This window comes from Andrographis paniculata, unplaced genomic scaffold, assembly GCF_009805555.1.
Source record: "Andrographis paniculata isolate CXL003 unplaced genomic scaffold, ASM980555v1 Contig52END, whole genome shotgun sequence".
NCBI lineage: Eukaryota > Viridiplantae > Streptophyta > Magnoliopsida > Lamiales > Acanthaceae > Andrographis > Andrographis paniculata.
The window spans coordinates 1,251,400-1,274,002 of record NW_026137587.1 but is presented as its reverse complement, the minus strand read 5'-3'; the positions used below and the strand labels follow the sequence as shown (position 1 = coordinate 1,274,002).

At 34.5% G+C, this 22,603-nt stretch overlaps 2 protein-coding genes and 1 long non-coding RNA gene across 4 annotated transcripts; 2 read left to right on the top strand and 1 right to left on the bottom strand.

Annotated features, from left to right (window-relative positions):
• The first annotated feature begins 917 nt into the window (after positions 1 to 917).
• LOC127254365 (uncharacterized) lies at positions 918 to 6,574 on the top strand. Its single transcript, XM_051279457.1, has 7 exons — positions 918 to 1,178; positions 1,812 to 2,024; positions 2,103 to 2,294; positions 2,378 to 2,580; positions 3,155 to 3,233; positions 5,977 to 6,196; positions 6,271 to 6,574. Exons 1-7 carry the CDS (start codon positions 1,098 to 1,100, stop codon positions 6,348 to 6,350), a joined length of 1,068 nt encoding a protein of 355 aa, XP_051135414.1. The 5' UTR covers positions 918 to 1,097; the 3' UTR covers positions 6,351 to 6,574.
• On the bottom strand, positions 6,562 to 12,097 carry LOC127254364 (pyruvate dehydrogenase E1 component subunit beta-1, mitochondrial). Its single transcript, XM_051279456.1, has 15 exons — positions 11,991 to 12,097; positions 11,694 to 11,754; positions 11,528 to 11,590; positions 11,254 to 11,334; positions 11,140 to 11,166; positions 10,976 to 11,038; positions 10,808 to 10,894; positions 9,686 to 9,811; positions 8,204 to 8,337; positions 8,052 to 8,124; positions 7,906 to 7,971; positions 7,519 to 7,557; positions 7,303 to 7,427; positions 7,096 to 7,210; positions 6,562 to 6,827 (listed from the first exon to the last, which is right to left on the bottom strand). The coding sequence occupies exons 2-15, from the start codon at positions 11,742 to 11,744 to the stop codon at positions 6,759 to 6,761; spliced, it is 1,119 nt and encodes a 372-aa protein (XP_051135413.1). The 5' UTR covers positions 11,745 to 11,754; positions 11,991 to 12,097; the 3' UTR covers positions 6,562 to 6,758.
• Positions 12,098 to 16,908: 4,811 nt separating this feature from the next.
• LOC127254706 (uncharacterized) lies at positions 16,909 to 19,690 on the top strand. 2 transcript variants are annotated; one of them, XR_007839475.1, is made up of 4 exons: positions 16,909 to 17,079; positions 18,073 to 18,458; positions 18,570 to 18,910; positions 18,990 to 19,690. It is a non-coding gene; the product is annotated as an uncharacterized LOC127254706 (long non-coding RNA). The 2 variants fall into 2 exon arrangements; XR_007839474.1 differs by having other exon boundaries at positions 16,909 to 18,458.
• Positions 19,691 to 22,603: the final 2,913 nt, after the last annotated feature.

The following is a 22,603-nucleotide window of genomic DNA, read 5'->3' as shown; positions in this document are numbered from 1 at the left end:
TAATAAAAAAATAAATTATTAAAATTTATATTTTTATTTTATATTGATTTTAATAAATTTATATATTTTACAATTAAAATAATTATTATATAAAAATTAATTATTTTAAATTTATAAAAGTAAAACTATAATATAATAAAATATTCTAATATAATTAATAAATAATCAAAATATATTTATTTGTGTAAAATGTATAATAAATTTCTAAGGACATATAAGAAATAAAAAATTCTTTTACAGAAAAAAAAACTATTTCAAAACGCTATGTAAATTAGCTTTTCAGAAATTAGTTTTTGGGTTCAAAAAGCCATTCTAAAAAGTTAATTTACCAAATACCTAAATTAGCTTTATGACTAGTCAGACAGCTAAAAGCTGTTCAATAAGCCGAAAGCTCTTAAAAAAACTATTTGCCAAACACCCCCTTACTTGCCGTTGGAAGTGACAATCGATGGATTTGCTAAAAATGAGAGGATTGATGGATAAATAAATATTTTTATCAATATTTACATTATATTATTTTGTTATCTTTATACCGTTTCAGCCTCTTTATTTATATCTATCCCAAATTTCATTCAAAACCTATTTATTTTTATTATTTTTAATAAATATAAATTTTTATCTATATTTAAATATTTTTTTAAAAAAAATTAATTTATATTAATAATAGATAAATAAAAATATTTTTTATTTAATTATATTATATAAAATCTTATTTTTTATAAAATAATATCCATACAATTTATATTGTAATATAATATTTCAAATATTTAAATATATATATTTTATAATTTTTTGAAAGTATATATATTAAATATCTTAAAAATATAAAAATCACTATATATATAAAAAAAAGTAATAGTATAAATTATTATTATTAACCGAGCACTAATAAACGCATGCGCATAAGTTACAGGACGGAGGGTGGTCCGTATGTGTTCCTCTAATGCGGCAGGGAGGGTGTAGTCAACAATTCGTAGTATTTAATTCTTCCCAGTTTGGACCTTGATCGTCGCCAACGCCCGCCCTGGTTGTACTGTATACAGAATTTTCTAGAGTGACTTTGCTTGCGAAAGGGTTGTACCTGTCCGATTAAAGCAATGGCTGGCTCAGGGCCTGACGAAATTTTTGACCTGGAGGCTATTGCTGCTCTCAAGGAATCTGCTGCTATTGAACTCAAGGTCCTCCCTCTCCCTCTGCAATTTCCTATTCTATTCTATTCTATTCCATCTTTTTCTTGTTTCCGTAGACCGTTGTTATGTTTTCGTGCTTGCTACCTTGTATGCTTTCTACTCAGCTCTTCCTTCTCGATTAGGGCATTTTTGCTGAGAAAAGTATTTTTTTTCTTTATTATTGAAAATAAATAATGGAAACCACTGCTTTCTTGAATGTATTTCAGTGCTTTTCACTGTCAATATATTAGTCTGTTTGTGCGAGCGCTGTGTTGAATGGTATTGAATCATGTATTTTTTATTTTATTTTTTCTTGGGAATAAGTACTTTGCTACAAACTAGTATATTGTAAAAATTAGTGGCTCATGTGGTTGGATTTGGGTACAAGGCTGATAGTTACAGATTGAAATTGATTTCAAAGGATTGACTAATTGTTAAAGTTAAAACTAATTACATCTATTTAGGAAAATTGAAAGTTTAAAGTTTCTTGAAATTATATATATATATATATATATATATATGATGAATCACGTGCTTTTTCAAAGAATTGTTTTCTTTTCGTAAGCCTTCAAGTTTCACTTAGAGCATCAACCTGATTTAATTTTGTAGGAAAAATTAAAGAAGTTTTGTGCCCTTTTTCAGGAACAGGGAAATGAATATGTGAAAAAGGGGAAGAAGCATTATGGTGACGCTGTTGATTGCTACACTAGGGCCATTAATCAAAAGGCATTAAGTGATGCCGATCACTCTGTTCTCTACTCCAATCGAGCTCATGTCAATCTTCTGTTAGGTAATTACAGACGAGCTCTTGAGGACACTGAGGAAGCCATCAAACTTAGTCCCACAAATGTTAAGGTTGTGTTTTCCTGTTCATTGCTTCATATAACTAAGCCGTTTTTTTTGCCCAATTACTAATGTTGGCATTCACATTAGGCACTTTACAGGGCTGCCAAAGCATCACAGGCGCTCAATTTGTTAGACAGAGCCAAGGCATATTGTGAGATGGGCCTTGAAAAGTCTCCAGATAATGAAGAACTGAAGAAGCTAGCCAAGCAAATTGATCTCAAGATATCAGAACATCAGAAATATCAAGCTGAGGTTACCAAGGCTGTGAGAACTGCTAAGGTTTGGAATTCACGGTGCCGTTCTGTAAAACTTGTTTTCAAATGCTTAAAGTGCTTTTGACCTTTATTGTGAAAATAATTCAGGACATTGTATCTGCCTTGGAGGATAGACAGATCAAATTTGGAAAGCACATGTATCAGGAACTCACTGGAATTAAAAAGCCAGTGCTTGATGGGAACAACATTCTTCATTGGCCCGTTCTCCTTCTTTATGCAGAGGTTATGTCCAGCGACTTCATTGAGGATTTTTGCGAGACAGACATGTTCTCAGTTCATCTGGACATGATATCCTTGCCAAGTCATTTTGTTTTATAATTTGTCGGGGTTTCTCTTTTCTATATGATTTTTAGATCGTAGTTGATAATGGCATGCTATGACACCTGCCATGGGACAAATGGCCTATGGCACAGCCTTTTGTTTAATAGATCAAAGAAGTAGAGAACATTGTCGACATCCCAATTTATATTGATTGATGAAGATGCGGTGAGAAAGAGGTTTTGAAATCATTTTAATTTTAGAAGATGAAAAATATGTTGGGGAGGAAGAAAGATGCTGAATTTATTAATTTTGATGACTAGATAATATGATTAATGTATAGATATTTGATCAGAATTTATCCTGATACTTGAGACTTAATTTGATTTTAATTAATATATTGAATATTTTAACTTATTATTTGTGTTTAATTATTACGCATAGAATTTATATTTTTATTTTTTCTGAATTTATGTTATACTTCATTATTGACCATAGCCTTAGAGATTAAATGTGCCAAGTTGCTACAACTAGAACTAAGATTGTTGCCATTTCGTGAATTTTGATGTCATGAGCATACTTATGTGATCCTTAGCGTCCAAACATGTTCTCAGAGGATAGTCCACCTTTGCCATGGGATTCAGAAAGTGCATACACTCGGGATTCTATTGAGTTGTATTTTGAGGTAATGATATATTTTTTTCTACTAGATTACACTACTTGAAGTATTTTTAATGAATCTTACAAGCATTGTGTTTTGTCATACATGGCTTTGATATCTTTTGTCAAATGGCCAATTTGCAATTGAAGGCTTGTTAGAAGTTGACAAACTCAATCCTGACAAGTTTATGGATCAAAGACGGATCTTATTGATCTCTTTACACTATAATTACCCGAGTATATATAGATATATTCCAAGGGTGAAATGGATAGATACATTTAATCTCTAGCACCAATTTTACAAATTAACATTACTTGATACTAATAATATTAACACTAATAGACAGCTACAATTTCAGCCATAAATTGTGAATAGGAGAATTAAAGAGATGAAAAGGCCACAAGTAGGAGTGCTTAGTATATAATGGATAGTGCCATTAACAACAATGAGATGGAGATACATGGTTGCCTGCATAAATTGGCTAACTTTTTGAACAGCAAATGAAATATTAGGCTGAGTAATAGCTAGATAGTTGAGACTCCCCACCAGTTGCCTATGAAAAGACGATATTTAACATTTGCTTCCGAGGGGGTGACAACAAATTGGCTATCCTTAAGACCAGCCAAACTAATGAATTCTTTAATGTATTTGTGCTGATGTAAGAAAATACCAACTGAAGTAGATTGCACTTCAAGACAAAATATTATAGAGAACCTAATTCCTTCATGTAAAAGGAATGTTGAAGGTGCTCCTAAAATTAAGATATTAATCAACATTTGTTTCCTATAATTAGAATGTTATTGTTGAGATATATTTTAAAGTTACCAACGAGTTTGGAGTTTCGGTGGGGCAGTGTATGAGCTCGAGGAGGTGCTAGGTTGGCGGCAAGGACGTGAGAAAGAAGCAAATGAAGAGCAGTTGTTGGTTACATTGTAGGGCAATGAACTGATGATTTGACTTGGATGAGTAAAGCTAGTTTCTAGAGTTGGATGGAGGATTGAGTTGATAAGAAACAGGGACAAGAGCTCGGGAATGAGGATGGGGTAAGACCTCTGTTGGTCTATTGGAGGCAAGGACGGGCTTATGCTTGCTTTCGCAAGCTTGGGCTTTTATTTATTAGTCTTTTAATATTTACTTGGTTTAGGTTTTAATTATGGACTTTTATTATTTGTGGTTGGGTTTATTTCTAGTTTATTAGGTGAATTTATTTTACTTTTAGTAAGTAGCATTTAGATACTAGTATTTCAGGTGTAGTTAGGGTTTGAGATATCATTATGAATCTTGGAAATAAGGTAGCCTATAGGTTTTTGGGCCAACGATAGATACCGTTTGATTGTTCTTTGGGAAAATAATTAATATCATTTGATTAATCTACTTATCTTGCTTGCAATATGATTGAACAAAAAGTGAGATCTTGAAAATGAAATGATATAAAATAATTGACGCAACAAGAACCACAAGTCAAAAAACTTTCAAAAACTGACAAATTCAAATAACCAACTTTGATACCAAGACAAGATTATGATCAAAGAGTAACTTTTATTCATCTCTTCCGCTAACATTACATGAGCAGATATAGACATTTAAAGGGAGAAATGGATAGCCTCAAATTTAATATCTACTCGCTAACTCTAGCAGTAATTAATACCTAATATCTAACACTAATATAAAACTATCATTTCAGCCACATTTTTGGCAATTGTGATACAATAAATCTCAAAACTTGTTGCTCCTGCTTATTACCCTTGACTGTAGAAATTAGTAGATCATAGTTATTCCCCTGAAATTTCTTCCCTTGGCAAATCATTCCAATCTAAGACTACGATTTAAGTTTGAAGCATGTGATGTGCAATATTAAATTCGAGGTCTGTGTTTGTCTATTTAGGCAGATTTGGATACACTTGCTGTGATAACCAGTATTTAATCAGAGACCTATATGGTTTTCTTTAATCATTGTATATGTACTCCATTTGCGTACTATTACTGTGTAGGGAAAGGGTATAGTAACAGATATTGATGTTCACGTTCAATGTTTACATAGTATTTGTTTTAGTGGTTGATTTATACAGGTTGAGTGGAATGCACAAGATCTTATCCCCACCAGTTGATCTAGATCTTTAGAGTGTGTTTGTTTGTGGGGTTTGAGTTTTGAATAGTAATTTTTTAATTGAAATAAGTGTTTGATGTAGTATAAATAAGTATTGATGTGACTTTTTTAATATAAAAGTAATATTTAGTTTAATATAAAAATAAGTTTTTGATTGAATAATTTTAAGAATTTTTTTTTGTAATAGTAAATACCTATTAAAAATGTCAATTTAATGAACCAAGCCTTTGCTATCTGGAAGTTTTCACCCATCTGAGATTATCAACTTCACGTCTCTTGCCTTGGATCGATAGGACCAATGACAATAGTTTAGTTTTTCCTTTTTCGAAGTTCTTATAGTAGATAATATGTTGTAGTCATTTAATTGCTGAATGCAATCCTTCCTTATCTATCTTGTTTATTTCAAATGATTTCTTGATGCTTTTTTGTTAGTTTAAATTTTGTATCATATATTGATACTTGTTGGGTTGTCCGTAGCTTCTACTATATGGAGTTGTGTGCAGTTCAGTTTGATCTCCATCTCGAACTTTTATGCAATAACGTGTTGGTCTGATTGCTCTAGTTCATCAAGTTAGCTCCACGAGATATGTTTTTGAGCATCTTAAGTACCTTATATAGTTTTCCATTTGTCAAGTACTTGATCTCTGAAATCTCGAACAGGCTTGTTCCGGAGTTTGTTTGTCCAAGAAAGAATTGCTTAACTATCTATTACAAGGGACGGCTGCTTCTCATCTGGAAGATTCCGGTGGTGAAAAGACCCAAGTTGCAGCTACATGCGCTTCTGCTTCAGGTGATCGACCAAAATGGATCAGAGTGAACGAGAAGCAAACTCTACACGACATCCTGAAACATCCCGACTTTGTTGTCCCAGGAATTCCAGGTTTGTCACCAATTACTAGATGCATTGTTTGATGATGTGCAAATGTTGATTCGTGCACATTATGCCCGTTGCAGTGTTTTTCGTTGTGTCGAAGAAGTCTAGATTTCACAAGGATTTTAAATCCGGAAAATGGGCTCTACCGAGGATCGCATGAAGACAACAAAACTTGAAATCAAGAACCGGAGTGACATGAGTCAGTTGTGGGCCTTGTGGCGTCATTTATGCGCGCAATATAGAATTATTTGAAATTAGACACCCTTAAGAAATGTACACAGATTCTATCCAAAACATAAAATTATTTCATTCCCAACAGTATTTTTGAATGACCAGAATTTCGCAGCTAAATAATAACACAGGATCACAAATGATTATAACAAAGTTAGGAATCAATGTTACTAAATTCTTGAAATCTTTCCTTCAACATTGTTGGATCATGAAACAAACAAATCACAAAAACGACTCATCCCAGTGGACTTTGCCTTCTGGGTTTTGCCTATTTTTATTTGATGGAACATAAGAGAGGCCCTGCCCTGCCCTGCCTTGCCTACAGTTTCCGGCAACTCTAGGCGGTGGCTGCCAATGCATTTTTTCGATAACAGGCTCTCTTTGCTGCCCGAACAATGTCTTCAATCTGAAAATTAGATAGGAAATAGGTGTTTATGGAAGAAAAAATATAGGTTCAAGAGGCCCTACAGATGTGACTAGAACTCTTTCAGCTCAATGATTTCATGCAATGGGACAGAATAAGATATTAAGATGTGAAATCATAAACCCGAAATATCTATCGTAGATCCAAAGATAGGCCGAAGTCCATGAATTGAGTGTAACCATGGACTAATCCAATAGTAGGAGAAAGAAATTGCATATGTAAAGGATAAATAGAAAAAATAGGGACAAACCTGTGGGACAGCCATTCTCTCCAGATTTGCGGCGTAAGGCATTGGTACATCGGCGCCTGAAATCCTCTCAACAGCTGCATCAAGATACTCGAAGCTATCTTCAAGAACTGATGCACTGAAAAGCAAACAAAAAAAACATAACCATGAATAGAACCACAACAATAGAAATAATATGTCCATAGTTAATTTCAGAGAGAGAGGGGTGACCAGATCTCAGCCCCAATTCCATGTTGAGGAAACCCTTCTTCTACAGTCACAAGCCTGTTGGTTTTCCTAACAGAAGCATTTATTGCGGCTCTGTCGAGAGGGCGGATCGACCTAAGATTTATCACCTGTTCAAATTTTGCAAAAACAAGTATGTGAGAACATCTTTCCAGCTTTTATCCGTTTAATATAGATGGAAGAATGAACTTGTCATACTACCTCGGCACTGATTCCATCTTTTGCAAGAATCTCAGCAGCCTACATATATTTTGTTAAGACAAATAAGATACGAATAAAAATATATAGCTGATTCGAAGAAATGGGAATGGTCTATTGGAATCAAGATTCACATTCTACCAACAGTTCAAAACATTCATCAACGAAACATAAAGCTTACGAGATAACACGAGAGGGAAGTTTACTGAAAACCATACAACATGCTAGACAGAAAATTTTTAAGATCACACCGAATAGAAAATAAAATAGAATATAACAGCATTTTAATGAAGAAAGCTATTTTTGAAATAGCTCATGAAATAAGACATTAAATATGGACATCATGAATATGTCAGATAATCAACAAATCCTTTAGTTAGAAAGACAAACCTTAAGAGCATATCCAACCATCTTCGAGAAAGCAGTGATGGTTACATCCTTTCCTTCACGTTCTATCTGTTGAAAAATAATGAAAAATTAGAAACTAATAAATGCAAATAAGAAGTACCGCATACTCTACAAGGAGGGAACTCTACTTTGGCTTTCCCAATAGGAAGACAGAAACTGGAATCGAGAGCTTCAGCTGATACTGGAAATGATTCACCATATCTGTAAAAAAATTAAGTTACTAGGAATTACAACGGCGGTCTTGATTGATAAAATCAAAGCACAGAAGATAACTACTTACAATAATTCATTCTCAAGGAACACAACAGGATCGGGATCCCTAATTGCAGCTTTAAGCAGTCCACGGGCATCTTCTGAAGAGTATGGGGTCAGGACCTTTAATCCAGGAATCGAACCAAACCACGCTGCATAACACTAAAAATGATACATAATCAGATTGCAATGCTAAAAAGACCTAATTCAGTACTTTAGAATGGTGTGAATTCACGATCAATGTAGACTTGACTTTGTTTTAAGGAAACAAGAGCTTGTTATTACTGAATTTGAATCAACTTTCGTATTTCACTACTTCTTTTGAGAACTACCAATTTCAATTACAAATTGCTATTGATATATGATATTTAAGAATTAGTATTTGATTATTAATTTATAATGCTAAGCAACCATCAATACACAATCAAATAATTCAAGTGAAGAATTCAGTTCATAGAGTCAATACAAACTCATATTACACACTATTATCAAAACTGTGTTTTTTTTTTCAAATATTTCATCAGTTCAGCCCAATTATAAACTTCTATTTCTATATCTCTTCAATACACATTATATACATTCAACCTCTATAAACTTAATTTATTATAATTATGTTAAATATAAATGTATTTTATTTAATTGTATTTATATAAAATTTTATTATCTACAAAGTGATACGAATATATTTTATTGAACTATAACTTTTAGAACACTTAAACACCAATAAGTTTGATTGGTTTAGATTTGAATTTGAGATTTAATTTAAATAGTATTGTATAGGATATTTAGAGAAAGAAACTAGTATTTTTTTTTTTTTTTTATCGAGAACCGTATAAATTGCATAGTAGAGTTTGCTATTTGAAATCAAAAGCAAACAAACCAATATTCTAAACTTATTTTTAATCAAATACATGTATATTAGTACATCATAAGTAATTATCAATTAAATAAATCTCCTCCAACCAAACCTCCAACCACAAATCCAACCATAAACCTAACACAGCTTTACTTTTCTACCTAATATCAATATTATAAATAAGTTAAGGTATTTCTAACTTAATTATCAAAAAATTTACTCGAAACTGTCAAACAAGCAAAACAAGCAATTCATTTGAAAAGGTGACTTATCAAGCTCATAATAGAAACACATCAGGAACTTGTACACTAATGGTGTGTTTGTTTATAGAATTTTGCCAAAAATCAACTATTTATCCAAAAAAATTTCTCCAAAAACATTAAATCAAACACCTATTTTTCATTTTCTATATTATACTAAAAATCAATTTTACATTCAAAACGTCACATCAACACCTATGTGTATCACATCATACAACTATTCAAATTCGAAATTTTTACTATTCAAATCTCAACTCAAAATCTAAACCTCCAAACAAACACAACCTAAGACAAATTCACAGTTTGAATTATCTTTGAAATGAGGACAAAAATTTATACAAAAGCAGAAGGAAAACTGGAGTTTGATGTAAGTTAGCAGTGTTCGTGCCCTTACCTGTGAATGTTGAGCACCAACACCAGCAGCAGCACCATTTGGACCTCTGAAAACAATCGGCACTGATATCTGACCAGCAGACATGTAATTTGATTTTGCAGCTGAATTGATTATGTGATCAATGGCCTGCAACAAGATTGGTACCTCAGCTTTTTCTATGTTGTAATATAGCATATGCAGGGAAGTACAGCCTTCCCATTATTACTTTTGTGTATAGATCGAGGAAAAAAATATGGATAACAAAAGAGTTGCATTTTAACTTCATAATGTAATACAAAGAAAGTATAAAACAACATATTCATCAACAACTTTGTAAATTGTAACTCTTCAATCAATTCCTTTCTGAGAAATTTGACCTCCTCCCAAAAGGACAAGACTGAAACTGAAACCCTGTCCACTAGACTCCACAATAGAGCAACTATAATTATCTATAATCAAAATAGTGCACCAATATACTACAGATTTGGTTCTTTGCGCCTATAATGTGGTATCGGTATAAGTTTAGCACAAGTGATAGCATAAAACATAATCCATGGCTTAAGTAGTATCCTTCAAGCGTTAACCTTTTCTTTTTTTATCAGAAGTAAAGGGTGTGTTCTATAAAAAAAAAAAATTCGGTGAACTTCCTGATTAATATTATAAAAAATAAAGCATGTACATATATATACATCCAAAATATATAATATATATACTCTATCCTCTCAAAAAATTCACAATTCAATACAAAATAATCCCTCTTTCATAAGAAAAATAAGTTCATTTTCTTTATTTGTAAATGATAAAAAAAAAAATAGGTTTGTTTTCTTTGTTAGCAAAAAATTTTACTATTTTATATTATTTTTTCTACTTTTTTTACTATAAAAGACAAAAAGTACACACCACCCTATCTTATTTTTATGTGAAGGGGGTATAAAATTTTATATTAGTGATACACTTCCCCATACCTAACATACAAAAACCTCCAACTAAAAACACAAAACAAACAGACCCAAACTCCATTGCTGGAAAAGAAGGAGATGGAAGTATGCAGTAGTGCTACCATTAGCAGCTAGGTATGGCTGCATAACAGTTGGAAACTATACAAAATAACAACATACGAATAATTCTGTTAAGAACTCTAACCTGCATTGAGAAGTTAAAGGTCATAAATTCGACCACAGGCCTTAGTCCATAGTATGCTGCACCCACTCCAATTCCAGTGAATCCGGCCTGAGAAAATTACACGATTGAGACTAGGGTTTCCAGTTTGAATAAATTCAAAGCAGTTGGATGAACAAGACCAGAGTCAACCTCAGTAATAGGTGTGTCAAGCACCCTCTCTGGACCATACTTATCAAGAAGTCCTTTCGATATCTAATTTAGAAGTCATTACAAAAAAACTAGTTAGTAACACAGTTTGTGTAGAAATTTCCATTGTAACACTGTATCATCATTGAATTTAAATTGGTCATCACCTTATATGCTCCCTGATACTCACCAACCTGTATTAGAAGCACTGTGTCAACAATTTTGTCCTAAAATCATATAAGATACCTAATAATAAACCTCCATCATAGTTTCTAAAATACCTCTTCACCCATCAGAAACACCTTCGGATCAGCTGACATCTCTTCGTCGAGCGCTGAATTCAAAGCTTCACGTACCGTAATCTACAAAACAACAAGTTTGTACGGTAATCCAACAAGATTATATTTATTTGTAAACATATTCAAATCTCTGAAAATCTACACAACTGGTCTTAAGATTATATTACAAGCTTGTATGTGGTAGTGAATTTTGCATATAGCATTGTGGAATCGATCGTCGACGGACAAATTCCGACTAATGAACAAAGGAAATTACCTCCTTTCCTGAGGAAGAAAACCCCCGGCGGGATGCAATTACTTGAACCGCACGCTCCAAGCCCTTTCCATGCCAAAAGTTAAAAAAGACAAAAAGAAAAAAAACCACCACCACAAGAAGAATGGTTATTCCAAAACTCAAAAAAAACAAAAATGGAAATTCTTACCAAAGTAGGGCAGCATTTGCTGGTCACTTGTCTTCTTAAAATCCCCAACATAGCTTCAACTCTGCAAAATCCCCAGATCAACATCAAATCGTCAAATCAAACCACTCCCATTTTCAGATCAAGCCACATGCAAAAAGGGCAATCGAAGACAAAATGAAGCATACATACGCCTAGTATCTAAAATGAACGCCCAGACACCGGTAAAACTACACAATCCAGCAAAATCGGCACAGGAAAATGAAAATGAAAACACATCAAATTAAACGAGTGGAGAGAGATTGAGATTAGAGAATCAACCTGGGTGGTCTGGATGGGTTCGTCCGTTTGTTGAGAGATGGATTTGGATTGGGAATGGGATTGGAACAGTAGAGTTAGGGGGTGGAAATAGGCCATGCCAGGCCTTGGTTAAATAGGTTTGGCCTGTCTTAAAAAGATATGGCCTGAGCCTGGCCTACCAGCCTGAAAAAAAATATTTTTAAAGCCTGAGCCTGGCTTTTTTAAAAGCCTGGCCTGGCCTACGAGCCTGTTTAAAAGGCTACATAATAATTTATTATTATTATTATTATTTTTTTTTTTTTGTAAATTTCGTACTATAAATAAAAAATAAAACAGATACAATTATTTATATTATATATAAAAAAAATAAAAAATTCTGTTTTTTAATGACAAAAATAATTATTTTTATTGCCATATAAAAATACAATATATTATACTAATAATTTGCAAAAAAACGTATATTACAATTCATTCAAATATATATATAATTATTGGGAATAAGTCTTGCAAACTCCAGACAAAAGCTGATAGAAATTACTGCATAATGACATTAAAAAAAAAAAACAGTTTACATCAATCTATTGTCATTAAGCTGATTGTTCTAACAAAGAAATAAGCAACGCTAACTCAGAAGCAATATTAAAAAACTATTCTTATTTTATAATAATAAAAAATAATTTTATATAATAATAATATTATTATTAAACAGGCCGGCCTGTTTAGTAAACAGGCTTTTTCATAAGCCTAAGCCTATTCTGTATATATAAACAGACTTTAACAAAAATCTGAACCTGGCCTTTCTAATAAATAGAACAGGCCAGGCCAGGCTTGATGTAGGCCAGGTCATAGGCCCCTGACAGGCCGCCTGGCCTATTTCCACCCCTAAGTAGAGTCCACCAGACCAGACAGAAGGAAAGTTGGCTGGTTCTTACACTTGAATTTTTTAACAACGAAGAAACCCGCACCTTTCGTTCTTCGGCGGCGGCCCCAGTTGTCGCTCGCTTGCTATTTCTCTACGGTTCAAGTTATTGCGCCTTTTTAAAAATAATTTTGGAATGTATTATTAATGAAAGAAGACGAGGAAGGGGATTGTAGAGACTGTAGGGAAAGCAACTGTAGGGGATGTGGGTCTCAATGATAAATACAGGTAAACTACGTGTCCTCGTTGCATTGACATTGACCTCATTTATAATGATAAAGAGTCGGATCCATGGAAGCTATTTTGATTTTGAAAATTTAACAATAATAGAATATTTAGAATTCTACATTTTTTAAATTTTGATTTTTTTTTCTTTTTAAAAATGATCGAAATAATATAATCTATAAACTAAAATAATACTCAATCTGTCCCTTTTATTATATCCATTTTCAATTTATGTGTCATCAATTCCACTTAATTTATTATTTTTTTTTTAAAAAAAAAATTATACATTTTAATTTTATTTTAATGTTTTAATTTATAAACTAATTAGTTATATTAGTCTTAATTTATAATTATTTTTATTATATAATTATTTTTATTAATACTTTTTTAATTATTTACTAATTATATTTTTGTGTCAAAAAGAAAGTGGATGTAGTATGAAAAGAAGAAGTATAATATTTAAAAAGTAGCCCAAATTGTATATAATTCTCTTTTAACTTGAAAAATCCAACCATGCTCCCTCATAATTTACAAATTAATCTCGAACTTTTGAAAATATTATACTTTTTGTATGTTAATATTTGAATATTAATTATTATATTAAAATGTAGTACAAATCAAAGAAAAACAACAAAAACATTTCTATTAGTGTCTTATAATACTAATGTAATGATATTTGTACAAAAAATTATACAAATATAAAGATATTTTAATATTAAAAACAATGACGCCAAATAAATTATGTATGAGATTTTTTATTTTTTATTTTTGTATTTCTTAAAAGGATTGCATAAAATCCTTTAGAAAAACAATTTTGTACAATATTTTAAAAAACATACGAAAGGTTCATCTAATTTTTAAATTATAAAAAAATGATATAGACTTATTATATCACAGGTGAGTTATAAATAATTTAGTCTATGAATTATAAATAATTTAGTCATAACTTCCTATTTCAAACTCTCAGACGCCTCAGGTCATCTGCATTAGCCTAGTGTGACTTGTCTGTCGTGCTTAGTTTACAGGGTATTAGGTTCAGTCGGGAGTTTATCCAGTGCGCACATTCGGGTGGCGGCTGCAGGTTCCAATGTTATAAAAAATAATAAATAAAAAAAAGTAGCCTTGAACCATGATCAAATAAAAATTGAAATTGAATTTGTATTTGTATTTATAAGGTTTTGATTTTTGTTTCAAATAAAAAGTATTATTCTTTTCTTTCATTAAAATCATATTATTTTTTTTATTTTTTTATTAAATTTATGCATAATTAATTTATAATAAAATATTATTTATTATAATTTTATTAATCATCTTGAAATAAATTATGACAAGCATTTTTTCTTACAACGTTATTGTTTTTATCAAATTTTTAATAAAATTTTCATAATACTCGTGTGTTTGTTTGGGGTTTGGATTTTGAATTAGGATTTAAATAGTAAAAATTTTGAATTTAAATAGTTGTATGATGTGATATAAATAGGTGTTGATGTGATGTTTTGAATGTAAAATTGATTTTTAGTATAATATAAAAAATGAAAAATAGGTGTTTGATTTGATTTTTTAGGGAAAAAAAAATTGGATGAATAGTGTAAATCCAATCCAATCCCCCAAACAAAAACACCCGTAACTTTAAATTTTATCTGTTCACTTTTATATTAAAATATTAATATTTTTAAATTTAGTATCCAAATAAGAATGCTTTACCCAATCATATTAACATGTTGAATAATCAGTTATTTAACAACCGATTAATTGGAGAGTGAAAATAAGACAAGCCAGTGAATCAAATTAATCAAATTAATTTGGATGAAATAAAGGGCTTGGTTAATATTTTTACTATTTTGTCTGTCTCGACACAAATCTCTGTCTTGACACAAATCAAATTGTACAGTCCTAAGTTAAACCTAGGTATATGACCTAAGTTGTAGTATTATCTGAATAAAATATTATCTGTTGGATGGATTTATTATAATTTCAAATTGAATGTTTGAAATTAGAATAAATTACAATCGTTTTAAACGGAAGGTTTGAAATTAGAATAAATTACGATTGTCGCAAACAAAAAGTATTAGAATCAATTACTACCACCTCAAACGGAAAATTTAAAATTAGAATAAATTAAAGTCATAATTATGATCGTAATTGATCCCCTACTATTTTGGCCGAGTAGAGACGTATATATAAAGGGTGTCCATTCATTCTACGTTGAAATTGTATTCAAATGTAAAATAAAGTTTTAATAATAATATAAAAAAAAAAAGTGTAGTTGGATGTTTGTAAGAAGAAATTTTTTTATGAATAGTAGAATTTTAAGTAAAATATTACAAAAGAATATATTTTATAAATTTTTATATTTGAATTAAAGTTTATACATTTTAATTATATTAGGATTACTATTTATTTATTTTGTTTCATTTTAACTATATCAACTTTTCTAAATTCAAAATATTTTTTTAAAAAATAAAATTTATACCAAAACAGAAATTACACGGCCGTGTAACAACATGGTCATGTATAATTGTACACTGAAATATACATAACCGTGTGACAACATGACCGTGTATAATTGTACATGGTCGTGTATAATTGTATATGGCCATGTAATTTTCAGGTCCTCTGCCACGTCAATTCCGTTACGTCCACGTCGGCAATTTCCATTAGTTTTTTAACAGTGAGACCAAAATTGATTGAAATTATTTATAATGAGACTAAAATTGATTAAAATTATTTATAATGAGACTAAAATTGATAAGTTTTTATATTTGAACCAAAATTGATAAATTTTTATTATATTGAGACAAAAACTTTATTTGTCATTCTTCGGCCTTTATCTTTTTCTTTTGGATTGTAAAATAGTCTAATTTTTACTAATGTCAATTTATTAGGTTAATCATTCTTTTATGTATTAACGTCCGGAAAAATTTATTTGCAAATTTTGCCTTAATTTACTTGTTGATAATTGATACTATGGATAGAGCTGTTAAACGAATCGAGTAGCTTGCGAGCCAAGCTCGACTCGGCTCGTTTATAGAGATAAACGAGCCGAGCTCGAGTTCGAAAATTATCTTTTCTACAAACGAGCCGAGCTCGAGCTCGGCTTGCAAGTAGCACACTTGAGCTCGTTAGTGATAATATATTTATATTATTTATATATTAATATAATATATATTTTTTAATATCAAAATTTATATGCATTATTAAAATTTAAATATTTTATTGTAAAAAATTATGAATAAAATTAAATATATGTAATTTATATATTAAAAAATATACATAATATGTATATAATTCAAATCGAGCTCGAGTTCGAGCCGAACTCGAGCTTGAATTTGAGCCTAATGAGCCGAGCTCGAGACACTATTTTGGCTCGAATTCTTAACGAGCCGAGCCGAGCCTGTATCGTTAACAAGTTCGAGTCGAGCTCGAACAACCGATACTCGAGCTCGCTCGACTCTTTTAACAGCTCTAACTATGGATCATATAAAGATTTAGATAATGTTATAATTAAATTGTTATATTGAGGGTATTATAGTCTTTTTTTTATTTTATTCATACTATGTGCTATTATATATAAATCTTCGTGCAAAAAATATTTAGGGTGTGTTTCTTTGTCACTAAATCTCGGAAGTTTACTGTACATTTACTACTATGGGAAAATTGGGCGCGAGACCACCCGTAGGCGACAAACCTGTCAGCGTAGGTTTGTAGGATTTGACCAAAAATGATTCTTCCCATTCTCCTTGCATTTATCATCCCCAACCGCCATTCCACATTCTTCCAGCCCTTCAAATAAAACGCAACCCCCCTTCTTCCACTGATTCTTCCCTTCCAGTCGGTCCGCCTTGTTACAGATCCAAGTAGCAACTTGCGAAAAGGAAAGCGACACTGTGTGTAGATTTCGGTGCAGGGCATTGTTTACCGGGAGGCAGCGAGAGCGCATTTAACCACCTCTGTTCGTCGTTCACGGTACGGCTGAAATTTTCATTTCCGCTTTGTGTTTAATGGAGCTTCGACATATTTGAGTAGTCCTTAGGTCTCGATTTAGTAGGCATTTTTATTTCAATATTTTGTGGCGCCGGGTATGTGCTATGGTTAGCACTTCCGTTTCACGGGAAGAAGTTCCCCGTTAACTAGGTTTTGAGATTTCGAGTAGGTGTAAATGTATGGTAAATCGATTAGGCGATGTCGGATTTCTAGTGGTGTTGTGGGCTTGTCTTAGAAAAATTTGACCTCGCTCATCGCCGCGCCTCCAGTGGCCGTTCGTCGGGTTTGACGCCAGCGAGGAGGCTGACCACGGTTTGGACGCTCTAGCCCTTGATCTTTTCCTTGGAGCTTTTAATTTAGCACGGTGAGAGGAAGATGTAGTGACACCTTATTTAATGTGTGTCGTCATTGAGGCATTGCAGTTTCTTAGGAGAACTTTTCTATTAGTCACCTCACGATTGCGGAAATGACTCGAAAATGTTTCTACCCCATATACTAAAGTCACACTTTACGGGGTGTATACTCACTTTGAAAATTAGATTAGAATTCTTAGAAATGAAAATGAAAATTGTCGGAGGACGCTGTGGCAATACTACATTGCCAAAAAGCAATGCGACAGTAGTTTGGTGGTACTCATATTAAGGCAGCATGTCGTACGATCTTCGATTCCACTTGCTGTGTAGAATCATTCACGCCGAATGCACTTGAATTGTCATGTTATTTTTGCTCAATTCGAGTGTCACCTACACCCTCCTCAATGTAGCTTGTAATCTAGCGGTGACGAATCTAACATATGATTTATCCTAAAATACCTAAGTCGTTAATTAGCGTTGTACTAACATTGTCACGAACGTGCGGATAGTCACACCGCCGAACCCGAACGGAGCCCCCTTGGAGTATGATATTGTGCGTATCCATCTGATGCTCTGTAATTCTGTCATGCTTTCGATTGAGTATACCTTCATTCCTTTCTAGTGGTGCACGGTAAGGGGTTCCTTTCGTACAACCACACTGGAGAACCCGTGTATAGCAATCTTCAAGGGCCGTCATATCCGATCGCGTCTAAGAGGTGATCTTCGAAAATGTCAACGAGGTACGCCTTTTTACAATTGGGCTCCGCTAGGGGTGCTAACTTTTGACGTGGCGAGAAGAAATGTTAAATGTACCTAAATCCCCAATAATCGTAATTACGGTAGTCGTTCTTCCAATTGTTTTGCAATAAATGTACTTGCAATATTTGTGTCTTTCGTGCTATACATGTTCCTAAAGAGAGTGAGAAGCTGGAGCCACACCATGTCTCGGATGCCCATAGCTCCGTTGAGAGTTTTGTAGTCGTTTATAGCCGCAAAAGGAAACGAAAGGTAGCCATTTCCACTGACGCCTTCAATCCTGACAGTACATAATTCCTTCTATTCTTCATAGTAATCTCTTTTGTACTTTGTTTTGTTTTTTCTTTTGTTCCCCCTTCGTAGATGTCTCGTCAGCGTGGTGTTGAGAGAGCAATGCCCCGGCCCCCAGCACATTGGGATTACGAATTAGAATAATATTTTACTCGCATATGTTGGTTGCATTTTATTGCCGAAGAAATTGAACGAGAAAAATCTTCCTCCAAAGGTATGGTAAAAAATAATAAAGGAGTCCTTCGAGGAAACGGGCTGCGACTACGATTACGAGCAACTAATGGAAAATTCAAGTGGACGAAAGTCAATTATGGTCATCTGCGTGACCTTGTTGTACGTTAAACAGGACTTGGTTGGGATGCGGAGACAGGGTGGTACTTGCTAGCGAGGCCCAAAAAGCTGCTTGATTATTGGTACTACTTCTCATCCCAAAACATAATTAATGTAGGGGATTACCGCATTGTTTGAGTGAAACTCATTGTGGAATTGCAGGCGCATCCTGGGGACAGCCATTTACTGACGCAGCCGTTTGTGCACTTTGATTACTGTCATGAAAAGTTCAACCACTATTACACCAATGGGGACGCCAACCAATCGAACCGTGCCCCTCCCCGTGGCATGGATTCGGCGCAGAGAACAACGCAGCAAACGGACCCCATGTTTGCTGGTCCATCTAACGTTGGAGTAGAAGACCGACGCGATGAGTTTGATAGTCCACAAAAGACATCGACGATGAACGAGGACTTTACCAGTAGCCCGTCAATGCATAATCGGTCCGGGGCCCCTCGCTGCCGCCGTGGGGGAGTCTCAGTGAATGAAGAGTTCACACGACGAATTGAAGGACAAATTCAGAGAGGCTACGAGATGATTCAACAGAACTTACTTGCAAGGGACAATGAGCGCCGCGACACCCTCCTCCGAGTGCAGGCTATTCTTGACTCGTTTACCGATCTTCCCGATTTGGCGCTTGTCCGCGCCTTACACGGATATCTTTCCTTGACCATCGAGTGATCTTCCTCTCGTGGCCGCTCGCGCGCCAGAGAATGTGGGCCTTTTCGTTTGCGCCGCAGTAGTCATGGAACCTAAATTACGTTTTAAATTTACGCAACCGACTATGTTGTCTTACGTTCTCGTACCTTGTGTAGTAGTCGTCTAGGTGAATGTTTGCAACTATGCCGCACTTGCATGCAACTAGAAATACGCATAATTGTTGTTGTAGAACTTTCCTATGTTTGATTTGACCCTCTTTATTCAGTTACTATGACGAGTAATTTTGGGATGAACTCCGATGCCGAAAACAATCCTAACGGCGGGTATTCTGCCTTTAGTGATGAAGAGTTTCGGGAGGACGATGAAGAGAAAACCATCAGGCGCGATGACTCGAACGAAGAACAAATGGAAGTAGCATGCATGGAGGCATTGCATGGCATGTCCTGCATTGCCGCATCCACGTTTGTACAATGCTTGCAGCCAATACGTTGCTACGACTCCCTATTGAGTGGTTCAGCATTTACACAAGAGCTTATAAATGAACATCCAATAAGGATTAAAAATCTTTTACAGGTCAGAAATGAGACTTTCCTACGTAAGTGCGATACGTTGACTGCGCGGGGATTAATTAACCCACGTGTGCGGATGCGTGTAGGGGTTCATGAGGCTGTCGCTATTTTTCTACATACAATTGCCCACTCTAATAGGCATCGTAGCAGTGCGGAGAGATTTCAACACTCAATGCACATGATTTGGCGCCACGTGAAACGAGTAAGTAAGGCATTATGTCTGCTCGGATTGGATGTAGTCTGCCCTAGAGATCAAAGTATCACTCACCCTCACATTGCAAACAACCGACACTTTATGCCTTACTTTAAGGTATAACTTGTCCTCTGCGATCATCATTGTACCTTACCACTTCAAATCGACACTATTTTACTATCCTACAAATTCCTTTATAGGACTGTGTTGGGGCCCTTGATGGTACATTGATACATGCATGCGTCCCTGCTGCAGATGCGCCGTGTTTCCGCAGTCGGCACAGACATACCGAGCAGTCTATCTTGGCTGTTGTAGACCATGATATGCGGTTCGTGTATGTGTATGCGGGTTTTGAAGGGAGTGCACATGACTATCGGGTTCTAAATAATGCAATAGCCGTTTTACAAGACTTTTCTCTACCCCCGCCAGGTTAGTCTATCTACATTCGTACTCTATGTCATCTTACGGGCGTCTATCCATGGCTACTCCGCTAACGCATGGGGGTTGTGATAGGCAAATACTATATGGCGGATTCGGCATACACCAAGTCCGCCTTGACACTCACCCCCTTCCGCTCCCACCGCTACCGCTCGCAAACATTTCGCGACACCCTAGGGGGTCCGCGTGGTCTTAAAGAATTATTTAACTATCGACACTCTCAAATTCGCAATGTCGTGGAGCGAATGTTCGGGGTTCCTAAGCGGAGGTTTGCAATCTTAAGAGGTCCAATGCCGAATTATAAGTTTTATCGGCAAGTAAACTTGGTCCAAGCGTGTGCTACTGTGTACTATTTAATGCTAGCTGCGGGCGAGAATGTAGAAAACCATGACGGAGAAGGCAATGAGCCTGTACTTGAGGATACGTAGAACACAACCACGGACGATCCACTCCGGATGAATACCTTGATCTATTTGACAATCCACACAGGAATCAGTTCCCCGAACACCTTGCTAATGGAATATGGACAAACTGAGATAGGTAAAACGTAACGAGGGAATCAAATGTAATCCGTAGACATATGCTAATTAGAATTTCTATGTTAGAGCCCTTTTGGCCATACTTTAAGTATGTGCATTTTCCTTCAAATGTTGTAATGTGTTGGCGTAAGATCTTCCCGTATACTTGTTTGTCTGTTTGACAATCCCATTGGACATTCTTGCTACTCTATGTGTCGCAGTTGATTCAAGATGTTGTCCCATAAAGTGCACCCCCGATGTGCTATATGTGGAACACTAATGCCAAAACGCATAATCTGTACCACTAAGAACCCTGACCGTCCTTACTTTTCATGCCCATACTGCCCTCGTGGGCAAGGATCCTTTTGGTGGTGTTCGGAGTAGGAGACCACCATGCTTACCGATGTCATTTCGAAACAACCGTTCACTGAGGGAGCTTCTAGTATGACGCCTATACGGACTTCCCAGAACAAAAAAACGCAGACGGGCGACTGGGAATTATGGTTCTCAACCGAAATGGACACAAAGGTTCGACCACATAAAGGGCGGACCTGCAAGTGGATAGTCATATCAATGATTGTAGTGTTCATGGTATGCTTCTGGCTTGTCATTTAAATCATGCAACCGTAGTCCCTTCATTAGCGTAACAAGCCTCTGCCCTAGTGTCTTACCTTTTGCTACTACATGTAATCGATGGGTTAGACGTAATGGATGTTTAGGCAGACCCAACATACCATTACAATTTTCCGATGCTTGTTTCTATGTAATCGGCGTAGATGTTTATGAAGTTTGTTCAATGTGAATTAAAATGTTGACTCCGTAGACTACGTAATTCGTTGGATGTTTTGTTTTGAACGGAGAGAACGACTATGCCATACCATACTAACTTTATTGCTGAAATCAACCGTGGAAAAAAAATTTACTTAATGCAATACTAGGACGATCGTACACAACCGTGCGGGGTGTGCTTCATTTTTCTGTTTCAGTATTCAATGAAAGCCAAAAAAATGCGAAATGTCATGCACGACCGTGCATATTGTGTTGTAGATTTCTGTTCATCTATATGAGATCTGGTAGGTATTTATTATGGCAAGCAGTCAAGTTCAAACACACATGCATGGCCATGCATAAGTATTTGCATCTCTCTGTTTGATTTTTTTACCACTATTTCTTTTTTTTTTTCCGGCTGAAATGCATGGCCATGCACAAGTACCTGTTTTTTTTTTTTTTTTTTTTCTGTCGGGCATTCGTTTTGCGTGTATATGCAATGTCCTGCACGACTCCATGGGTTTAAGACATATGTTGAATGGCCGTGCACATTAAACTATTTTTTATTTTTTTTCCTTTGTTGCGTTTGTATGTCTTAGGTTATCCTCTCTACACGTTCATCGGCATGGC

What these genes read in the sequence shown, in the direction of transcription:
- LOC127254365 (XM_051279457.1), top strand. Translation starts at nt 1,098, where the DNA reads ATGGCTGGCTCAGGGCCTGACGAAATTTTTGACCTGGAGGCTATTGCT. An exon ending in AGGCTGTGAGAACTGCTAAG is followed by an intron (nt 2,295 to 2,377) that starts GTTTGGAATTCA and finishes AAAATAATTCAG; the next exon opens with GACATTGTATCTGCCTTGGA. An exon ending in TGTTGTCCCAGGAATTCCAG is followed by an intron (nt 6,197 to 6,270) that starts GTTTGTCACCAA and finishes TGCCCGTTGCAG; the next exon opens with TGTTTTTCGTTGTGTCGAAG.
- LOC127254364 (XM_051279456.1), bottom strand. Translation starts at nt 11,744, where the DNA reads ATGTTGGGGATTTTAAGAAGACAAGTGACCAGCAAATGCTGCCCTACT. An exon ending in CCTTTAACTTCTCAATGCAG is followed by an intron (nt 9,812 to 10,807) that starts GTTAGAGTTCTT and finishes ATCTTGTTGCAG; the next exon opens with GCCATTGATCACATAATCAA. An exon ending in TTCCTATTGGGAAAGCCAAA is followed by an intron (nt 7,972 to 8,051) that starts GTAGAGTTCCCT and finishes ATTTTTCAACAG; the next exon opens with ATAGAACGTGAAGGAAAGGA.